The sequence below is a fragment of the Caretta caretta genome, chromosome 5 (assembly GCF_965140235.1).
Source record: "Caretta caretta isolate rCarCar2 chromosome 5, rCarCar1.hap1, whole genome shotgun sequence".
Lineage (NCBI taxonomy): Eukaryota > Metazoa > Chordata > Testudines > Cheloniidae > Caretta > Caretta caretta.
In genome coordinates, this window is record NC_134210.1 from 133,268,464 (window position 1) to 133,291,730 (window position 23,267).

Genomic DNA, 23,267 nt, shown 5'->3' on the forward strand with positions numbered 1-23,267 from the left:
ACCTCAGAGAAAGAAATCCAGGTGTCCGGAATTGCCTTGAGAGTGGAAAGAGTGAGAGATGAAGAGGTCATGGCTGACTGGGATTTTAGATGAAGGGGGCAGTCCAGAGGAAACAGGAGAAAGGTAGGGAGAGGAGAGCCACGGTAGGAATGTAGGTGAGGGAACATGTGGAACCTAAGGGACAGGATGACAGGGAATTTGGCGATAAGGAAGGGATGTAGGGAGAACAAAGGTTCAGGGAAACATGACGGAAGGAGGTTGCGGAAGGTAGAGATGGGGAGATGGGAAGAGGAGGTTTATCTGTTGAGAGGAATGGAGGCAGGAAGAAAGAGGAAATGATGTAGAGAAGGGCAGTGAGGCAAGTTGGGTAGAGGAAGAGAGCAGAGGGAGGCAAAAAGATTAGTGAGACAAGCACAATGCTTAGTCAAGTGTGAGAGTAAAGTATTCTGATATTTTCTTTGCATAAGGCAACCAGAATCTTTTGCCACAAGTTGACAGCCTCAGGCTACAGAAGGGTTTGAGCTTGTACAAACAATAGCTGGAGTGCCACACAACCTGTCACATAACATGAGCATACGTTAACATAGTAAGTGTTCCGTTGTCATTGCCACGACTGAGGCTCAGGAGGCTTGTAGGTGTAGAAATAGAGGCTCCGATTCTTGCGTAATTGGTAGCACATGGCATCTTAACGTAGCCCAGAGGATAACGGCCCCTTGAACGGTGAATTGGCTCATCAGGAATTTGTAAAGCAAGTATTTTCCTGTGGCTGTAAGGGCAGCCAGAATTTGCATGACAACCATACAGTTACGAGGAAAGCATTCTAAGATGTTTGATCACTGGTAAGATTAGACTGTTCATTGGGATATGGCTGTCAGAGTTACCGCCCTCAAAGAATCAACACTGGGTCAGAATAAAGGTTATTCAGGTGCCCTAACTGTATTTCCATACCAAACAGTTTGGTTTCTTGTCCAACTTCACTTTAATAATGAATTTCCTGGCTCTCTCATTTCTTTTAAAAAACAAATATTTTGTAGGGATTTTTTTTTTACCCTCAGCTTGCTGAGATGTACCTTCTACCTTCACATGGAGTTATCTGGATTTTTTCTTTTTTAATTTTATTTTAAAAAATACATTGAAACTACAAAGGGGTGTGCCTAAATGTAAGAGATAAGAATATTTAACCAATAGCTATCTGATTTCCATAAATACTTACATATTCGAGGTTTCCAAATCCACATAAATAAGTGATTTTTCAATTAGTGAGTAGACTCAGGAAATGTCTTCTATAGTCATGTTTAGTTTTGCTTTTGAAAAGTTTTGAGAAGCCGAAGGGATGGGATTTGGGTAAGGAAAGCACCAAGGCAGCAGGAGGATAAGTGGGATTGCCTCCTGCAGGATACCCTGAGGGGGTAAACTCCTTTTTACTCCCTACAGCATGTCTATCCGCTCACCCCCTATTTCCCAGACAGCTCCCTGCGCTGCGAAATACATGGGTGGAGGGGAGGGATGGGACAGCCTTGGGCAGGTATTGAGCTCTGGTGAAATTTTTTCAAGTTGTGTTTTTAAAGCCTCTTGGAAAGAGCCCTCTGACAAGACTTAGACTTTATTAGCTTTAAACAAGACAGGGAGAAGAAATTTGTTTTTTTTCTGACAACTTTATAAGTGCACGTGTTTGCGTGTTTCAACAGGACTGGGTAAGATACCACTTGCCTACAGTCTGCTTTGTCCTTCTGGCCTTCGGCTAGTGTCCATTTCACAGCTGTGGCAAAACATGCTGAAGCTTATTCCACTTACTGTCAATTTCTCTAAACAGAATTGGCCATTTTGTTAAACTTCTGGACAGCTACACCTCTTTCTCACAGCTAATCACCTCAACCTCTCCCTCTTCTTCAGGGCAATTGCCCTTTTCTGATTGGCTCAGGAAAAAGGAGCTGCTTTTTACCACCCAACAAAACAACAGACTTGGAGTGGCTGGGAGACTTCACATGTGTTCTGTGAAGTTCCTGGGAGACACGACCTGGAATTGGGTGCTGAAGTGATTGAGCCATACAGAAACTCAAACATTTTCCCACATTTTAACAAGACAAGCAAAAGACGAATGAATGGAATGCCCATCTCAAGTCAAACTAAGTTTGGCTTTGTTTCTGAAAGTTATTAGCAACATATGGCTAAGAAGCTGTCTTCGTTTACTTTAATAACATCTGCTTTTCTCCCCCCTTTTCTCGTACATCAACCCTTGCTTGTGTAATTTCATACTAGTCTGGCATGTCCAAGTTTTCAAAAAATAAGGAAATAGCATGCAAGTTTGTCCTGCAATTTTTAAAAGGTTTCAATATGGTAGAGGAGAGGATCTTCCAGGCCCAGAGCCTCTTCCCAACTGACCCGAAAAGTGGTGCTTGGTTAAACAGAAAGCCAGACAAACACTGCCTTCCCAGTCGGTCAGTAGTCTCTGTAAGTTCATACCCATGCTTTCTCAAGGCTGTATTTGAGACTGAGAAAGCTAAAGGTAAAATTATTTTCCATCCGTGACACACACCCCCTACACACACACACACTTCAACTAAGAAGCACTCTGGTCCATTTTTCTCCCAGGATAAAGATTGTGAGAGCCATGGAATACATGAAATTAGCCAGTTGTTTCCTGGCATCTTTTCTTGACACAGCTGGTCCACTTTCCCATGGTACCAGTACCTTCAGGTCAGACAGTGTGATCTCGCAACATTTTTAGAGAATTTGATTTATAAGAAAAGAAGTAAAACTGAATAGGAGAGATGGCTTCTGAACTAAAAGGAAACAAAGAATTAACTAGTTTATACTTGGCTTTTGCCAACAACTTTGCTAAGAAGAATGAGTCCATGTATGATAAGAGGGAATAGATTTGGATGGACTGTCTTCCAGAGGAGTGGGTTTTGGTTTTGGACTGAGGTGTGGACGGGCAATCCCAAATTGTACTAAAATAAGAGTTTCTTTGAGATACTGTTTGAATGGTACCTTAAACCAGAAAGGTTAAAATACAGAAACACACAAAGGGTGGGGAAAGATGTTGATGAAATTATGGGGAAGAAGTGCCTATATGGTGGACATGTTCAATTATTACATAGTATTAGGGTGCAATTGTTGAACACTTATTACCACATATTCCTTTTAAACCACTCCCTTAAACAGATTACCAAGAACAAATCTTTAATTTATTAATAGCTCCTAGACAACTGGTACTTTCTCACTGGCAACAGGGTTGGCAGGGGTGAGGAATGGCTCTGAGAAATACTGGAAGTTGGTGATGTGATGGAAGAGTGAACACATCAAGCATGTACACCGCCCAGCAGACAGAGGACAAATAGATACCAGGCTAGTTAGTAAGTATTTATTCAATACATTTGCCCACAAAAGTCATTGCATTTGACAAATTTCTTTAAATGGTAACACGTATGAGGACTTGCTTTGGGTTGTTAGTTAGACAGAATTTTTAGGTTTAAGATGTTCCCAGAAACACTGAACATGCATTACAACTGTGCTGTTGCCTAATGATACTCTAAACAAGAGATGAGCTCGTAATGAATCATGTACTTTGTTAACATGTTTGGTGATGATCTGTAAAGTTGTTTACATTTCCTAAATAAACAAGTTAAAAAATTAGGCATGCTGGATTTCCTGATAAAACTCAGCAAGAGCCTTGGAGAAATTACTCATCATCTGGACTTTAATTCTGTTCATTTAGTTTTTCTGCCCACTTCAAAATTTGCTTCTGAACAGATTCTTGCACAATTTTGGTATAAGAGACTCCTCTTTTTAACTAAAAATGGCATAGTAAAGACAGCCCATAATCTGGAAGGTTTAAATTTACCAAGATGTAAGGAGTAGCATCTCCTCAGACCAGACTGCCTCCCACTCCTGAAATAAAGGCAAGGATTTGTAGTAATCCAAACAAGAACGGAGAGAAATGGGCATCTCCACTGCAGTTCTTTACTCTGCTTGGCCCAGGGCTAGCTGTGGGAGGAGGCGAATGTCCTTACTACAGAACAGGAGGAAGAAATGGGGCTGACCCCGAGACATTACTTCTTGCTGCTGCATCCAGAAAATAAAATGGTGAGTGGAGTTTTTCCAATACAAACAGAGAAAAAAGTTTAGCTTGAGTGTTTATCCTAGAATATCTAAATTAAATCTTAGGTAATTGTAGCTACAGATATAGAATCATCCAGAAACACTTTAAGTGTACATGCAGTGAATATCAAAAGAATTGGCAATGATTTGATTCATACAGTGTTAGAAAGTGTGGCTAAAATTACTCACAGTGTACAGCTGGCAGAAATAGGAGCTGTGAGACTTACTGTACAAACTCCTGGAGAAATATTGAACGTGCCTGGCACAGAACTTTTACAGTCACGTGGCAGTGTCCCCATTGAAACAGAGAGGAAGGCAGTGCTACATGCCACAGGACTGCAGTCACATCAGTGCTGATACAAGGGGTGCAATTCTCATTTAGAGCAAGGCTCCTTTACACTGCAAATTACATCAACATGCACTTTTAAGCACCTTCACAGCAGTACACTGTAAGGTAGCTTTAATGTAACTGAGAATCAGGTTGTCTGTCTGTCCTTCAAGCGGTGGAAAAAGCACTTACCTGTTTCTGAAGGTTTCTCTGTTTCTGTCCCACAGAACAGAAATTCATATTTGGCCTTGGCAACACTCTGGGAATGAGCCAATGCATCATTAACCCAAACAAAAGCTTCTGCCTGTAGAGTCAAAACAAAAAACAGGGTTAATCTTTCACTTAAAACGTGGAATGTTAATAGTGAATCATTCAGCATGTCAACAGACTAGGGATTTTCAAAATCACTTAGCACGGCCTCTGAAGTCAATAGGAGCAGTGTCAGGCCAAGGCTAAGCACTTTTGAGAAGTCCATCTCTAAGTCTTACAGCCAAGATTTTCAAGAGTGAGCAGTGATTTTGGGGCCCCAACTTGCAGCACCTTAAAGGGGCTTAGTTAACAGGGTGGATACTCGGCAAGTCAGTGACCACTTTCAAAGGACCTTGGCCTATGCATATAGCTTTAGGCACCCGGGTTTGAAAACCGGGTCTCCCCATGTCACTGTAGGGACAAATACTGAAAGGCACCCAACATTAAAACCTTCATTAAAAATTACCATTCTCCCAGTCGAGGAGGACACACAAGTTTTTCAAGATGAATTCTGCAACACTGACTAAATAGTACCTTCTGTACTAGGCAATATTTCTTTGTCGTAAATTTTGGGCACTGAATTTCTTCTGTCATGTGTGATTGTGCATGTAACAGAATTATAAGCAATGGGGGAAGAGCGAAATGATCAACTATAAAGAATACTGATAAGTAAGTTTTGCTCCCAAATCATCTTTCCACTTTGGGAGCACTACAGCCTGGAAGACAGGCATAAAAGCTGCACACTAAGAAAAGGTATGACTAAGAGAGTTCAAAATTTACTCCATATTAAAATAAGGCCTTGTTTTGTGGAGGAGAAGTTAGTGTTGAAATCTACTGAACATGCAGGATTACAGCTTGCTAAAGGTGGGTGGTACCCACTAAGGCTCATGAAAGACTTAGCAACCCAAACTTCATGATAAGGACCACAGAATCTAGAGACAGAGATGACCTTTCGGGTGGAATCCTGGCCCCACTGAAGTCAATGGACGACTTCAGCAGGTTCAGCATTTCAGCCATGATATTTTCTGCAATGGGTGGATGGGCAGATGAGCATCTCACTCCACATTCCAAAACAGTTACTGCAGGCTTTTCTGGCCATTCCTCTCCTCCCCCATCCCTAACTTTCTTCTTCTGAGCCAGCTTTGCGGAATTTGGCCCAGCATTTTGATGGTTGGTGTATAAAATCCGACACAGAGAGTCATGAGTATTTGGACAGTAAAAAGAACAAGGGTCTCAAGACGGAAGCATTTTAGGAGACCTGATCCATCAGAATAGCTATTAACCGTGAACCTTCTGAAGTTGCCCAATCAAGTCAGCTGCATACTACACCCAGCTACAACAATGTACAACAAAAGATTTGTCCAAATGACTGAACAAGTTATGCATTCTTCATAAGGAAGCTACTTTGATTAGACATGCTTCTCACTGTACAGTTGTGACATGCGCACAAAGGAGGCCTCTTCATGTGTAGAGAAAAACTGCATGTACCTGGTTTGACTTTCTAAAAGTGTAACAGGTGCCGCATGAGCAACAGGTGCCAGGAGAACACTAAGTGATGAAAGTCAAAGTCTTTAAACCACCATATTCGCTCTTCACTACCCTAAGGAGTTAGATGGGATCCTACCCATACAGGAACAATATCAAATTGTGCCATACTGTCAAGAAAGAAATTCTTGTTCCAGTTCACTACACCCTAACCATTTATCCAACAAGAGTCAAAAATCCCTGTCATTTTAATTCATAGGCTAAGATTTATAAAAATGTGTGCCTAAAATTATACTTTTCAGAGTAGCAGCCGTGTTAGTCTGTATCCGCAAAAAGAAAAGGAGGACTTGTGGCACCTTAGAGACTAACCCATTTATTTGAGCATGAGCTTTCGTGAGCTACGGCTCCCTGCACCGGACGCGTACCGTGGAATTATACTGAAATCTTCTGTCAGACACCTAACAAAACCAGCAGAGTGCGCAACATTCTCGGAAACAACATGGCCACTTACTCAGGTGCCTAAGTATAGACTTGGGCCACAATTCTTACTTACTAGGACTGTCGATTCGTCGCAGTTAACTCACACAATTAACTCAAAAAAATTAATCACGATTAATTGCGCTGTTATACAACAATAGAATACCATTTATTTAAATATTTTGGATGTTTTTCTACATTTTCAAATATATTGATTTCTATTACAACACTATATACAAAGTGTACACTGCTCATTTTATATTATTATTTTTGATTACAAATATTTGCACTGTAGAAATGATAAAGAATTAGTATTTTTCAATTCACCTCATACAAGTACCATAGTGCAATCTCTTTATTATGGAAGTGTAACTTACAAATATAGATTTTTTTTATTATACAACTGCACTCAAAAACCAAAACAATGTAAAACTTTCGAGCCTACAAGTCCACTGAGTCTTACTTCTTGTTCAGCCAATCACTAAGACAAACAAGTTTTTTACCTTTACAGGAGATAATGCTGCCTGCTTCTTATTTACAACGTCACCTGAAAGTGAGAACAGGCATTCGCATGGCACTTCTGTAGCCGGCGTCACAAGATATTTACATGCCAGATGTGCTAAAGATTCATATGCCCCATCATACTTTGGCCACCATTCCAAAGGACATGCTTCCATGCTGATCATGCTCATTAAAAAAATAATGTGTTAATTAAATTTGTGACTGAACTCTTTGGGGGAGAACTGTATGTCTCCTGTCCTGTTTTACCCACATTCTGCCCTACATTTCATGTTATAGCAGTCTTGGATGATGACTCAGCACATGTTGTTCGTTTTAAGAACACTTTCACAGCAGATTTGACAAAAAACACAAACAATGTACCAATATGAGATTTCTAAAAATAGCTACAGCACTCAACCCAAGGATTAAGAATCTGAAGTGCCTTTCAAAATCTGATCGGAACGGGATGTGGCGCATGCTTTCAGAAGTCTTAAAAGAACAACACTCTGATGAGGAAACTACAGAATCTGAACCACCAATAAAAAGAAAATCAACCTGCTGGTGGCATCTGACTCAGATGATGAAAATGAATATACGTTGGTCTGCTCTGCTCTGGATCGTTATTGAGCAAAACCCATCATCAGCGTGGACACATGTCCTCTGGAATAGTGGTTGAAGTATGAAGGGACATATGAATCTTTAGCACAGCTGGCACATAAATATCTTGAGACGCCGGGTACATCAGTGCCATGAGAACTCCTGTTCTCACTTTCAGGTGACATTGTAAACAAGAAGCGGGCAGCATTATCTCCTTGTAGGCTCTAAAGTTTTACATTGTTTTATTTTTGAATGCAGTTTTTTTTGTACATACTGTAAGTTCAACTTTCATGATAAAGAGATTGCACTATATAGTACTTGTATTAGATTAATTGAAAAATACTATTTATTTTGTTTTTCTACTGTGAAAATATTTGTAATAAAAAATAAGTACAAAGTGAGCACTGGACACTTTGTAATCTGTTGTAATTGAAATCAATATATTTTAAAATGTAGAAAACATCCAAAAATATTTAAATAAATGGTATTCTATTATTGTTTAAACACGCAATTAATTGTGATTAATTTTTTTAATCGCTTGACAGCCCTATTATTTACACTGTAATATATCCTGACTTTCAGACCTCTTTTATACTGCTTTGGCATTATAAAGGGGCTTTACTGTAAATGAGGTTCAGGCCCTTAGGACCTTAACTTCACGCACCCATTTTTAAACATCTTGGCCAGAAGTAGTGCAGTTTTAACACCATGGAGTGGTAGCTGCCATTACGTTTGTCTCCAAAGAAAGACTGTGCTGCAGTAAAGGGCCCAGCTGTAACTGTTGGATCAAGCACAAAGTTAAGATTTCTGATTTGTGTTCCCAATTTTGCCACTAACTTTGGGGCTGATCCAAAGCCCATTGAAGTCACAAGGTCTCAGAAGCCAAGAGCTTAGCAGCATTCAGAAGAAGCCTGGACATTTACAGGGAACATTCCGAGCTGCATTAGTAAGGATTAAAAAATAAATACAAGTTTGGAAGTGATATAAACCCTCATACTTCAGGGCATAAGCCAACTCCCTCAGCTGGAGGTTAGGAAGAAGCTTGCCTCATAAGCAAGTTATGACATATTAAATCATATTAAGCTCTTAGCCTTGTGGCAGAGAGGTCCCACCTACTCACCAACTCCATTTCTGCAGCATGTCATGCTTGGGCTTGATAAACACATAAAGCTATTTGAAAGTGCACACATGGCTCTCACCAATGTCACATAGACCCGCTATTCTCATTTAGCAGCTGGAGGGCTGCATGAAGTAACATAATTTGCTACTTTTTTTTTTTTTTAAATGTCTCAGTGTAGGTTCACATGAAAGTTCCCTAGGCATTTGTGTATGCAGTTCTTATCCATTAAAATTCACTCCAATGCAAAGAATTCTCACTAAGGCTTCAGTGGTGCATTAGGCCCTTAATACTGGTTCTTAGTGATACTCCAGTGCAGTGCACCTGTATGTGGTTTACCCTGATGTTTTACCCTTAATGGCAGAGCAGTGCATTTTTAAAAGACACAGAGGCCTTTAAGGTGTCTAAGGAGAAGATTTATTTATTTTGTTTAAATATGAAGCTAGGTTGCTGAATCAGTCTTTAGGTATCTAAGTGGATGACCTGATTTCCCAGAGTACCAAGCCCTCACCAGGTCCCCCCATGGAAGCTCCTCTGTGTGCACTTTTAAAAGTCAGGCCACTTATCTAGACATCAACCCACAGACTTAAAGCCCCACATTTGACTACCTTGGCCAGAAAACACTAGTCTAGTATTTACAATGAAAGCCACCTGTGTGCAACCATCTTCAAAGGGACATTAATCAGATTGATGCTGAGTTATTGAACATTAGCCAGTGTCCCTTCTCAGACTCAAATATCCCACTGCCACTATTACAGCCAGATTCACATACAGAGCCATCCAAGGATAAGGAACAGGGCCAGATCAGCCCATCGCTGGGCCCTAAGCACACGTACACAGTTGTTGCTTAGTTAACCCCCCTCCTCCCCAGATCAGTCAGCAGCACAGGCTCCCGCTGCATATATACTGCCCCCCTCCGGTCCACTGCCCTGTGCCGGCACGACTGCAGCTCCCCATCCCGCGCCTGGGGCGGCGAACCTCCAGCTGGTCGTCTGGCTCAGGTGCTGGTGCAGGAGCTGGCCCACAGCAGCAGAGTGGAGGAGCAGCACTGGCCACCCCACTGCCATCCCTCCATCACGATGGGGGCGAGGCCAAATTTGAGTGAGTGGCATTGCAACCTGGTGCACAGACGTTGCATCCCTGCTGGGGTTGCCCTCCCCCCTAAACTGGGCCCTTGGCATGTGCCTAGGCTGCCTATGCATTAATCTGGCCCTGGGGAGGAAGTCTCCCCGCTCGAGAAGGCCGCTTCCCCCAGGAAGGAAGAAGGTATTTTTTGTCCTTTTGGGACATCTTCCTTTTCTTCTTGGGGGCAGGGACCAGCAGGTGAATGCCAGACAAACAGAGAACGCAGAAGGGTCACTAGCATAATACCCCAGGACAGAGCTTGGGACTTGGCAACCGCTAGCATCTGAGGAGGTAGCAGAGCAGGTGGGTCTTCCTCTATGTGGACTGCCCCTGTAAGGAGCAAAAGCAGAGCCCCAGAGACAAGCACAACAGACCAGCCAGATACAAGAGAGTTTCCAGCACCCCAGGAGGAGTTATCGGGGTCAGGAGTGGAACAGCCAACATCACAGTGTAACATTTGGAAAGATCACAATAGTGCAGTCCATTTTGGCTAGAGTCCACCTGTCTCCATGACTCTGATAATCCTCACTCCCCAGGGACCTCTGTGCAGTTTGGGAAGCCCAGGTTCATGGCAGCCAGTGAAAGACCATGCAACATGAGGGTAATATAATCAATGCCAATCAACCGGGGCTTGTGGAAAACAGATCTGAAGCTAACCTGGTATTTTGTGACTCTAAAAAAGAGTTTCCAAAGCAGTGTCCTGGCTGGTTTTGGAAATAGTCACTTGAATAAAGAAACCTGAACGTTCTTTCTGTTAACTAGAATAAAACCATATCCTGAGCCTAAGAGACTCTTACTATTAATCCTGGCATTTGTTGTTCAGTGTGGAGAGATACAATTATTACCTCAATGACGTATTTATGAGCTGCTGTTATCTGAAGATAAGCCAACACTTCAGCTGTGCATTTGATAGTAAAAAGGAAGGAGAGAACCATGTTCATTACCAGATCAGATTAGATATTCTGTTAGATATCTGATTCATCAATGTAACTTTCCTGAGAAACCAGGTCAAATGTCCCAGAGACCAGATATGCATGCCTGATCACTTAATCCCCTAATCAGATGGTGTTTATACATTCTGATTACTTGGTTTTGTAGCCACATATTAGCAGAGTACAAATAGCATCTTTGCTCTTAACTTGTGTAAGCCTTCTGATGATGGACTCGTGAGGCAATGTCAACTCAAGACCTCGGTAGTCAGCTAGATACCACTCCAATACCTCCCACGGATCCTCAGTTCACCAACCTAGCAGCACACAGCCTCCAGAGCTGGGAGCCATTCAGGTACCCCTCCAGTCAGGGCCCTAACATGTAGTCAGTTATGCACGGGATGGCCTTTAACTCCCCTTTACCATCAACTTGGCCTACTCCTGACCATCAATACTACTCCATAACCATGCACGCTCAGCTTAAAACCCATCACTGGCTCTCCGGTCCCATACCCTTTTATAGAACTGGAAGCTTTTTCCCATTCAAACAGTAACCTGTACTGATCTCACCTCATCAGCCAGGGCTGCCAAAGTGCCTTCCCTCCATTGGTGAAAGGGCAGCTGCATCCTGCACCATCAGACCTGGCCTGGCCAGGTGTGATTCACACCTTTGTGGCTTCCAGGCTGACCACTGCAACTCCCTGTGCTTGGGAATAAGCACATTGACCTTAAAGATCCAGACCCTGGCAACAACCCTAGCTGCCAACAGTATCATAGAATCATAGAATATCAGGGTTGGAAGGGACCTCAGGAGGTCATCGAGTCCAACCCCCTGCTCAAAGCAGGACCAATCCCCAATTAAATCATCCCAGCCAGGGCTTTGTCAAGCCTTAAAAACTTCTAAGGAAGGAGATTCTACCACCTCCCTAGGTAACGCATTCCAGTGTTTCACCACCCTCCTAGTGAAAAAGTTTTTCCTAATATCCAACCTAAACCTCCCCCCCTGCAACTTGAGACCATTACTCCTTGTCCTGTCGTCTTCTACCACTGAGAAAACCTGGATCTATGCAGGAAATAGCCCGACTTGATTATGTAAAGAGTTGTCACTTTGGATGGGCTAGCACCAGCAGGAGAGTGAATTTGTGTGGGGGGGTTGGAGGGTGAGAAAACCTGGATTTGTGCTGGAAATGGCCCACCTGTTGATCACTTTAGATAAGCTATTACCAGCAGGACAGTGGGGTGGGAGGAGGTATTGTTTCATATTCTCTGTGTGTATATAAAGTCTGCTGCAGTTTCCACGGTATACATCTGATGAAGTGAGCTGTAGCTCACGAAAGCTCATGCTCAAATAAATTCGTTAGTCTCTAAGGTGCCACAAGTACTCCTTTTCTATCCTCTCTGGAACCACCTCTCAGGTAGTTGAAAGCAGCTATCAAATCTCCCCTCATTCTTCTCTTCTGCAGACTAAACAATCCCAGTTCCCTCAGCCTCTCCTCATAACTCATGTGTTCCAGACCCCTAATCATTTTTGTTGCCCTTCGCTGGACTCTCTCCAATTTATCCACATCCTTCTTGTAGTGTGGGGCCCAAAACTGGACACAGTACTCCAGATGAGGCCTCACCAATGTCGAATAGAGGGGAACGATCACGTCCCTCGATCTGCTCGCTATGCCCCTACTTATACATCCCAAAATGCCATTGGCCTTCTTGGCAACAAGGGCACACTGCTGACCCATATCCAGCTTCTCGTCCACTGTCACCCCTAGGTCCTTTTCCGCAGAACTGCTGCCTAGCCATTCGGTCCCTAGTCTGTAGCTGTGCATTGGGTTCTTCCGTCCTAAGTGCAGGACTCTGCACTTACCCTTATTGAACCTCATCAGATTTTTTTTGGCCCAATCCTCCAATTTGTCTAGGTCCCTCTGTATCCTATCCCTGCCCTCCAGCGTATCTACCACTCCTCCCAGTTTAGTATCATCCGCAAATTGTGGAGCAATCCACATCATCCTCCAGATCATTTATGAAGATATTGAACAAAACCGGCCCCAGGACCGACCCCTGGGGTACTCCACTTGACACCGGCTGCCAACTAGACATGGAGCCATTGATCACTACCCGTTGAGCCCGACAATCTAGCCAACTTTCTACCCACCTTATAGTGCATTCATCCAGCCCATACTTCTTTAACTAGCTGACAAGAATACTATGGGAGACCGTGTCAAAAGCTTTGCTAAAGTCAAGAAACAATACATCCACTGCTTTCCCTTCATCCACAGAACCAGTAATCTCATCATAGAAGGCGATTAGATTAGTCAGACATGACCTTCCCTTGGTGAATCCATGCTGACTGTTCCTGATCACTTTCCTCTCATGTAAGTGCTTCAGGATTGATTCTTTGAGGACCTGCTCCATGATTTTTCCGGGGACTGAGGTGAGGCTGACTGGCCTGTAGTTCCCAGGATCCTCCTTCTTCCCTTTTTTAAAGATTGGCACTACATTAGCCTTTTTCCAGTCATCCGGGACTTCCCCCGTTCGCCACGAGTTTTCAAAGATAATGGCCAATGGCTCTGCAATCACAGCCGCCAATTCCTTTAGCACTCTCGGATGCAACTCGTCCGGCCCATTGCACTTCTCGTAATATGGGATTATCAAGAGCACTCATCTTGAAGATCCTACATTGCACTGGCCCATGCTATGTAAGAGAGCCCCTCTTACTCAGGTATTGCATCCTTATTCCTCAAGAGTTGCTTTCCTAGCAACTAGCCCAAAAATATGGCACTCCTTTCCAGAGGAGGTAGGAATGACCACACACCTCAGCATTCAGAGCTAGGTGCAAACCCATTTTTTTAGCCACAAGAGCAACAAAAGAAAAGCTTGCACTCTTCCCTCACCCAGCAACCTCTTGGAAAGGAAGGAGAAATCTAATTTACTTGCTGGGCTCCTTGCTCTATTGTCTCCAATTTGCAGGCACCCAGATATTAGCGATAGGCACCTGGTAAGAACCCAGTTTGTGTACCTACAAATGGAACAACTGGGTCCCTTAACTACAGTTAGTGAAGTCATGTGTGATGCTAGTTCCCACAAACCTATCAAAAAAATCCCTATATCAAGACTGGAAATCGAAGTCCTATCATGCAATCCACCAGACATACACAGAGATGGCCCAGCCACGGCAGAGCCATCGACTGCAGTAGTAAGCCACTCCATAGGCTTTTTATTCCCTCTTTCCCAATTTTCCTGGGACTACCTAACACCAAGCCCTCAACTCTATGGTAACAGACCCATTAGAAATCCTAATAGAGCCCATTTCCTCAGGCCCTGCATAGAGGAAAGGATTTGGGCCATATGAATAATGCAGGAGACATGGCTTCTGAATCTATATGAAAAGGTAAGTGATGTCAGAAAGAAAGAAGCCCCAACAAAGTGCAACTGTGTATATGTAGCCAGTTCCTCAGATGCCTTTAATCAATGGTGTATTTCAGTGCAACTAGGGCAGGTCCTTAGCTGGTGCAAACTAGCACAGCTCCAGTGAAATACACCATCTCAGGATCTGACCCATAGTTTCACTACGTGATGAAATAGCATTTCAAATAGGTTTCAGAGGAACAGCCGTGTTAGTCTGTATTCGCAAAAAGAAAAGGAGTACTTGTGGCACCGCCACAAGTACTCCTTTTCTCATTTCAAATAGGAAGCGGTTTCTTTCCACAACACTAACTAAACAAATACCGCTCAAATGACTGAAGTGATCATAATCAGCTACTGAGAAAGTGTACAGGTTTGTGAATGACAACTTAGTTAATACACCGTTTTACATTTTTCTCTACATTTTGCAGCAGAATCTTAATTTTACAAACGCTGGCCTTATGAACAACTCGTTATACGGACCGTGTTTCCTTGACAGGGAAACAAGCCACATAATGGAAGTGATGCTGATGAAGAACAAGTTCACATCCCTGCACATTCTGATGCCTTCAGCGCACTGGAAATCACTTTTCAATCAAGGCAGAGTGGAAGTCCGGGCAGTTTCAATGTCTAGCAACACACTAACGTCCCTGCTAGCTAAACTCAAGATGATCAAAGAAAAATACCGGGGTGGGGGTGGGGGGGTTTCTTTTCTTTTGGCGAGAGGCTCCCCTGCAGAACACGGGCTGCTACCGCGGCACTGACCCCGCTTTCCCGCCTCATCTCGACCCCGCTGGCCCCCAAGGCACCGGCTGCCTGGGCGGGGGGTCTCTGGCGTGCCACGGGGTCCTCGAGAAGACTGTCCCGGCGGCGAGGCCGGCCCCTCGAAACCCGCTGAAACCGCCTGCGAAGCTCAGCGACACCGGCTCCCCGCAGCACGCTCCGGAGCGCGGCCTGACTCCCGCTCCGGGGGCGCCTGGCTCCCTGCCTGGCTGGGGCGGGCCCCCCGCCTGTGGCCCGCCGCGGGAGGCGACGCTCCGCCCGCGGGCAGCGCGCCCGGCTCCGGTCCCTTACCCCGCCAGCGCCGGCGTCCATCGCCCATCGCCCCGCCCCGCTCGCCCGGCCCCGGCGGCCGGAGCCGGGGCGGCGCCTCCCCCGCGCCCAGCGGGGCTGCGGCTGCGGCTGCCGGCGGCGGCCGCCGAACTCCCCCGCGAGCCGGGACGGAGCCTGTCCCCGGCGTCTGGGCCTGTGCGAGCCGGCGGCCGCGGCTCCCCTGCGCGCATGCGCCCACGGCCCGGCTCCGAGCCCCGGCCGGGCGAGCCGCGGGGGGCGGCGGCCGCGGCGTCCCGGGCCGGCGGGTGGCGGGCGCCTGGGGAGCCGCGGCCGGGGCTGAGGCGGCGCGGGGTCCGCACATCCCGCCGCGGGGGCGGCGCCCAGCCCGAGCCGCAGGACCGGGCCCTTCCCGCGCCCCCGGAGCGGGGGGTCCCGGCGGGGCAAGGTGCGTGTCCCTGGGCGCGCGGGCCGGGCTGTCGCTGCCCCGGGCGGGCGGCTCCGCGCTCGGGGAGCAGACAAAGCCGCGGCCCCGCCGGGAAAAGCCCAGAGCCCCCGCGCGGCGAGGCGGCCGCGGAGGGTTACAGGGCGCCCCGCGGCGGCAGCTGCAGAGATCATAGAATCATAGAATATCAGGGTTGGAAGGGACCCCAGAAGGTCATCTAGTCCAACCCCCTGCTCGAAGCAGGACCAATTCCCAGTTAAATCATCCCAGCCAGGGCTTTGTCAAGCCTGACCTTAAAAACCTCTAAGGAAGGAGATTCTACCACCTCCCTAGGTAACGCATTCCAGTGTTTCACCACCCTCTTAGTGAAAAAGTTTTTCCTAATATCCAATCGAAACCTCCCCCACTGCAGCTTGAGACCATTACTCCTTGTTCTGTCATCTGATACCATTGAGAACAGTCTAGAGCCATCCTCTTTGGAACCCCCTTTCAGGTAGTTGAAAGCAGCTATCAAATCCCCCCTCATTCTTCTCTTCTGCAGGCTAAACAATCCCAGCTCCCTCAGCCTCTCCTCAGAAGTCATGTGTTCCAGTCCCCTAATCATTTTTGTTGCCCTTCGCTGGACTCTCTCCAATTTATCCACATCCTTCTTGAAGTGTGGGGCCCAAAACTGGACACAGTACTCCAGATGAGGCCTCACCAATGTCGAATAGAGGGGAACGATCACGTCCCTCGATCTGCTCGCTATGCCCCTACTTATACATCCCAAAATGCCATTGGCCTTCTTGGCAACAAGGGCACACTGCTGACTCATATCCAGCTTCTCGTCCACTGTCACCCCTAGGTCCTTTTCCGCAGAACTGCTGCCTAGCCATTCGGTCCCTAGTCTGTAGCTGTGCATTGGGTTCTTCCGTCCTAAGTGCAGGACCCTGCACTTATCCTTATTGAACCTCATCAGATTTCTTTTGGCCCAATCCTCCAATTTGTCTAGGTCCTTCTGTATCCTATCCCTCCCCTCCAGCGTATCTACCACTCCTCCCAGTTTAGTATCATCCGCAAATTTGCTGAGAGTGCAATCCACACCATCCTCCAGATCATTTATGAAGATATTGAACAAAACCGGCCCCAGGACCGACCCTTGGGGCACTCCACTTGATACCGGCTGCCAACTAGACATGGAGCCATTGATCACTACCCGTTGAGCCCAACAATCTAGCCAGCTTTCTACCCACCTTGTAGTGCATTCATCCAGCCCATACTTCCTTAACTTGCTGACAAGAATACTGTGGGAGACCGTGTCAAAAGCTTTGCTAAAGTCAAGATACAATACATCCACTGCTTTCCCTTCATCCACAGAACCAGTAATCTCATCATAGAAGGCGATTAGATTAGTCAGGCATGACCTTCCCTTGGTGAATCCATGCTGGCTGTTCCTGATCACTTTCCTCTCATGCAAGTGCTTCAGGATTGATTCTTTGAGGACCTGCTCCATGATTTTTCCAGGGACTGAAGTGAGGCTGACTGGCCTGTAGTTCCCAGGATCCTCCTTCTTCCCTTTTTTAAAGATTGGCACTACATTAGCCTTTTTCCAGTCATCCGGGACTTCCCCGGTTCGCCACGAGTTTTCAAAGATAATGGCCAATGGCTCTGCAATCACAGCCGCCAGTTCCTTCAGCACTCTCGGATGCAACTCGTCCGGCCCCATGGACTTGTGCACGTCCAGCTTTTCTAAATAGTCCCTAACCATCTCTATCTCCACAGAGGGCTGTCCATCTCTTCCCCATTTTGTGATGCCCAGATGGGGCGCGAGCCCACCGGCATGCGGCAGTTGAGGGCAGAGGGTTCCCAGCTGCACCCAAGGGCCTTAGGAGCACACGCCCCACTGATTTAGGCCCCTAAGCGTTTCTCAAATGCAGCCACCATGGCCTCATGTGGCCACCAGGGATTTTTCTTGTGGTCACAGCCTCCTGGGCTGGGGGCAAAGTACCGGCCCCTCCCTGTTGCTCCTGGGTGCCCCTCCTTGGTGTTGATTTCTGGGGCTGCCAGCAGGAGTTGGGCCCTGCCCCCCTTGGGAGACACCTGAGGCACAACGCTGGAAGAGCAGGCACCCCGTGAGTTTCCCACCTTCCCAGGGGCCCTGGGACTCAGGCCTTGGGGTTCAGCCCTGGGGTGGCGGGCTCTGGTCACAGGGTTTCGGGTTCCAGTCCCGGGCTCCAGCTGCATGGCAGCAGGCCCTGGGCTCCGGCTCTAGCCCCTCAATGCCTCCCCTGGCCCCCCATCCAGGGCTTAATTTTGCCCCAGGCTTGCCAGGGCTGATTAAGTCTTCTGTGAAAAGAGATATTTGTATGTTCGTTAATATCACTTTTCACAATGGACTTACTAGCTAGCAATAAATACATTACAGTGATTTGGACGTGTATATGTGCATATTTATTTGTTTTTCCTAAAGCTAATTAAGTATTTTAGGGAAGAGTGTGAGTGTGGCCACCAGCAAGAGTTGGTGGCTGCACTCTGAGGCCACCAAAAATTTGTCCTGAGAACCCCTGTTTTAGCGGGACTCAAAAAGTTCACTGCTGGGGCTCATGCTGTGACCCATAGTGATGATAGGCTAGTGAATTAAGTTGTTTTCTGTTACTTTACTCAATATTTTGTCCCTTGTATTTTTGTGATATTTCACATAATTTTCAGTTCATGAAACTTAAACAGTTATCAGTAGTTTGTTTCAGTTGTAACAGTTTGTGAAGTTGGCAATACCATAGGCTCTAGCAAGAAAGTTTACCTCAGGGTTGAATCAGCACCTGTTTATAGTTTGAGCATGATCAAGTTTATATCTGAGAAGGAACAATGATGCAGACCGGATGCCAGCTCATGCCAAGGCCCCTAGGCAGCACTGAACACTGACAAATGCATAGCCAGAAACCAGGCTGGCTCACCTGTGTGTAAGTATTATTAAAATAGATAGTAGAGTCATAAGAACAGATTTAGACTTTATGGAATGCTCGTAGGATGCTGCGTGTATTAATCCTACTTATGATATCTGTATCCCATGTTGTAAGGTAATGTTTAAATGTTTCCTTGGTAACCATAAAAACATTTGCTAAGACTGTAAATCCCCTACAGTCAGGGGAGAAGCATTACCAAGTGTGAAATGCTAGTTCACCACAAGAGGTGTTATGTTCTCCCCAACAAAAGAAGGTCTACAGCCATCAGACAAACCACTGTGGACAAAAGACATTGCTGATTGCACCCCCCCCCCGAAGAGGCTACATGCACCAGCTCCTGTCCCATGAGAGCTTGAACGCTGGGGGACGGGAATAAAAGTGCCTGTTAAGGTGAATTTGGGATCTTTGTGCTGTCTGGACTCTGTGGGGCAAAGATTCCTAAACACAATAAGGAGATCCCCTAGCTGCTTGGCTTGGGTTAGCCCTAAAGGACATAAAAGTTTACTTATAGAAGCTTTTGTTACCTTTTGAACTTAAGATTGTACCTCATTTGTGTGTGTTTACTTGCTTTAACCTTGTAAATAACCTCATTTCATTTTCCTAGTTAATAAACCTTTAGTTAGTTTGTTACATGGTTGACTACAAGCATTGTCTTTGGTTTGAGATCTGTATACAACTGACCTGGGGTAAGTGACTGGGACTGAAGTGAGCTGTAGCTCACGAAAGCTTATGCTCAAATAAACTGGTTAGTCCCTAAGGTGCCACAAGTCCTCCTTTTCTTTTTGCAAATACAGACTAACACGGCTGTTACTCTGAAACCTGAATATTGTTGTGATTCTGCTGTATGGGACCATCTATCTCGGGCAGGTTTCCCTGCGAGGCAAGATAGATTTGAGTACCTGAGTGTTACAGGCACATCTGGTTACTTTGGAGTATGCTCATTTATTAGGGTTACTGTTCTGGCGGGGGGCTCTGTAATTCTATCAATGTACTGCTTGCGTCACTTGTGTTCTCATACAGAGCTCTGCTTCTGCACGTTCCCTCCCAATGGAGCCATCCTGCAGGATCTGCATTCCCCAGGGCTGGGTTCTTCCAGCCCCAGAATCAGACAAACACACACACATTAACAGGGCGCGTCTGAGAGGACTGTGTTAATCAGCACTCCCAAGCTGACCCCTTCTATGTCCCTGGACTCAGCAGGCTGGCTCAAACAGCACCTCCATGCTGTCACCCTCCTATGCCATGGGCACCGCACCGAAATAGAGCAGGCCGGGTCAAGCAGCACTTCCAAGCTGCCACCCTCATATGCCCCAGGTTCAGCGTGTCCCTTTCCCCACTTTCACGTTACCATTGTTCTGGTCGTAACCCACTAGATGAGCAAACCCCACAAGATTTTTGGGCGCTGCAGGGATCTTTAGTTTAGGTACGAGGTGAGTTGCTGCAGAGTGAATGAGGAAGCCAAAAAGCACCCACGGGGGTGGGGTGGGGAGAAGAGCGAGAAGAGCAACCAGTTTAACCATGAAAGTTATTTATTGCCACGTAATAACCATAGGGGAGCCACACAAACAAAACAGTGATAATATTAAATCTAACAAATTTGATTATAAAAGTCAGTTTAGAAAACTAACTGATCACACAAGTCAGGGTCAGAAGGCTATACCGAGAGAGAGAGAGCTGGCTTCTTACCATTCTGTGAAGCTTGAATCTTGTAGCTGAGGGTCTGGAGTGCTGGAGACAGGCAGAGCCTCCAGCACGATCAGTCAGGAGAAGATGAAGTCCCAATGGAACTGATACAGATTTTGCATCCAGGTATCAGAGCACTTCCTTGAGCCGTAGGTAAGGGGTTTTGTAGGGAAAGAACAATGGTTCAAGGGAGAACACTAGATTTGTTTGAGTAAACTGATGGCTCAAGAGAGTATACCAAAGTTGTTTTGTTCAGGCTAGACAATAGGAACTGATCATTCCTGCCTATGGGTGGTGTTCCTTCGAGGGAGCTCACAATGCAATTAGGCAGCTTCAGTATTTTGGATATCAATAAAGGATTTATTACTAGAATTGGTCTGATAACTACTGAGCTGGGTGTGTGCAGGGGTGGATTCATTAACATCTGGAGCAGAGATCCCCCATCATGCAGTGCTTCCCTGCTTTTCTGGGGCCAGAGTTCTGTGCGGTTCTTGCCTTGGAATCTCTGTTCTCCATTCTGTATGCTAATGAAGATGCCTCCCTGTCCCATCTTTGATGCAAATGAGGCTAGGGGAGTTTCCTTAATCTTGTCAGGCTTGTCCGGAGGGGTTTAGGTGTGTCTCCCAGTGCCTTTTCATTGCTTTTTGTAAGTCTTTCTTCTGGTCAGTTTTGGTTAAAGCAGAGGGGGTTGCGGGGGGGGGGGGGGGGCGTCTTTCGTGAGTCAGACAGGCTGGGTACTGCACCCTGGTTCCCCAAGAGCTGATAGGTAACACAAGGGGCTGTCTGTGGTTCCCTCAGGGCCTGAGGAGTTTGTTACTTTGTTATTTGGTTGGTAAAATCAAAATATGTAACGTGCAATCAGTCTGGGGTTCATGCCCTGTTTCTTGATAGTCTGCCCTGAGGTTGGCACTCACGGTCGTGAGCCACTCCAGACAGCGTGACACTATGCACTGACTGACTATGTGCGGCTCTGTACTAGCCTGACCCCATTGTAAAGCAATGCAGACTACAGTTTGTATTTGCTCTTGTTCAGCTGGGGTTAGGGCAGTGCAAAAAAAACACACCGCAGGTAGTTATGCAGAGCCAATGTGTGTGCTGCTCAAACAACTACAATTGACTGTGATCCGACAACAAACCAGCACTAAGCAACCTAGTGTCAGGTAGCACACACAGCACCATAGTGTGGAGCAATCAGAGGATGGAATCCCTAGCAATTAATTAAACCTGGCTTGCTCTGTCAAATTGTGTCAGCATTTAGCTTTATTTCTTCTGTTGTGGGTAACAGGCCTTTTTTATTGTTCTTTTGGGCAAGGGTTTCCCTCCCATTGTGTCTGTGTAGAACTTCCTGTCCAGTTAATTCAGTTGCCCTTAGTGCATTTTATAGCTAGAAGAAAGCTGAAGTTTGAATTAAAGTAACTGGAGAATTCATGATTTTTGTTTTGCTACTTCTACTGCAGTGGCAAATGCACTTTTATATTGAGGTTAAGTCTTGTTCCAATTCCCTTGCTCTGTGCTGACGGCCTTCAGAAAGTCACTGAAGGCAGAAGTGATCCTGAAGGACGACCCATCACTCTCACAGATCTTGGGAGACAGGGCAGTCCTTGCTTACAGACAGCCCCCCAACCTGAAGCAAATACTCACCAGCAACCACACGCCGCACAATAAAAACACTAACCCAGGAACCTATCCTTGCAACAAAGCCCGTTGCCAACTGTGTCTACATATCTATTCAGGGGACACCATCACAGGGCCTAATCACATCAGCCACGCTTTCAGAGGCTTGTTCACCTGCACATCTACCAATGTGATATATGCCATCATGTGCCAGCAGTGCCCCCTCTGCCATGTACGTTGGCCAAACTGGACAGTCTCTACGTAAAAGAATAAATGGACACAAATCAGACGTCAAGAATTATAACATTCAAAAACCAGTCGGAGAACTTTTCAATCTCTCTGGTCACTTGATTACAGACCTAAAAGTGGCAATTCTTCAACAAAAAAACTTCAAAACCAGACTCCAACGAGAGACTGTTGAATTGGAATTAATTTGCAAACCTGGACACCAGGCTTGAATAAAGACTGGGAGTGGAAGTGTCATTACACAAAGTAAAACTATTTCCCCATGTTTATTTTCCCCCCCCCCCCGCTACTGTTCCTCACATGTTCTTGTCAACTGCTGGAAATGGCCCACCTTGATTATCACTACAAAAGGTTTTTTTTCTCTCCTGCTGGTAATAGCTCACCTTATCTGATCACTCTTGTTACAGTGTATATGGTAACACCCATTGTTTCATGTTCTCTGTTTATATAAAATATCCCCACCGTATTTTCCACTGCATGCATCTGATGAAGTGAGCTGTATCTCACAAAAGCTTATGCTCAAATAAATTTGTTAGTCTCTAAGGTGCCACAAGTACTCCTGTCCTTTTTCCCCACTTGTAAGTTATTGATACAAAGCCTGCCCCATCCTGGCCCTTTGAGTTCATTACACTCCTGAGGCAGTGGTATTTCAATATAACCTCCTCCCTCTCAGAGCCAAGGGCAAGGGTAGTAGGTTCTTACCTCCCAGCCATGAGGCTGCTGCCTTGTTTTCCCCAGCAGCACCCCAGGATTCCTCCTGGAAACAGTCTCCTTCTCACAGTTGGGAGATCTCAGTGCTTTAGCCAGAGGGAGAGTCCTTCTCTTCTAAACACAAAATGAAAGTGCACACTGGCCCTCCTCGGCCCATAGCCTTCAGTGGTTCCTCTGACACCTCCAGATGGGAGAGATTTCCCTTCCACAGGCCAGACAGTTCAACTGTCCTATCCATCAGTATCTACCCTGCCCTGCCTCCAGTCTT

The 23,267-nt window shown here is 45.9% G+C and overlaps 1 protein-coding gene across 3 annotated transcripts in view; it reads right to left on the bottom strand.

The window, feature by feature from the left end:
- PSD3 (pleckstrin and Sec7 domain containing 3) overlaps nucleotides 1-15,479 on the bottom strand; it is a 143,287-nt gene extending 127,808 nt beyond the window's left edge. Inside the window, exons 1-2 of one of the 3 annotated variants that reach the window (XM_048851597.2) lie at nucleotides 15,383-15,475; nucleotides 4,622-4,733 (exon numbers count right to left, since the gene is read on the bottom strand). In XM_048851597.2, coding sequence (XP_048707554.1) covers nucleotides 4,622-4,733; nucleotides 15,383-15,403 — 133 coding nt within the window. In that variant the 5' untranslated portion in view covers nucleotides 15,404-15,475. Of the gene's footprint in view, nucleotides 1-4,621; nucleotides 4,735-15,382 lie in introns of those variants that run through there. The other 2 variants (XM_075128911.1, XM_048851599.2) reach the window with 2 other exon arrangements.
- Between the last annotated feature and the right edge of the window lie 7,788 nt (nucleotides 15,480-23,267).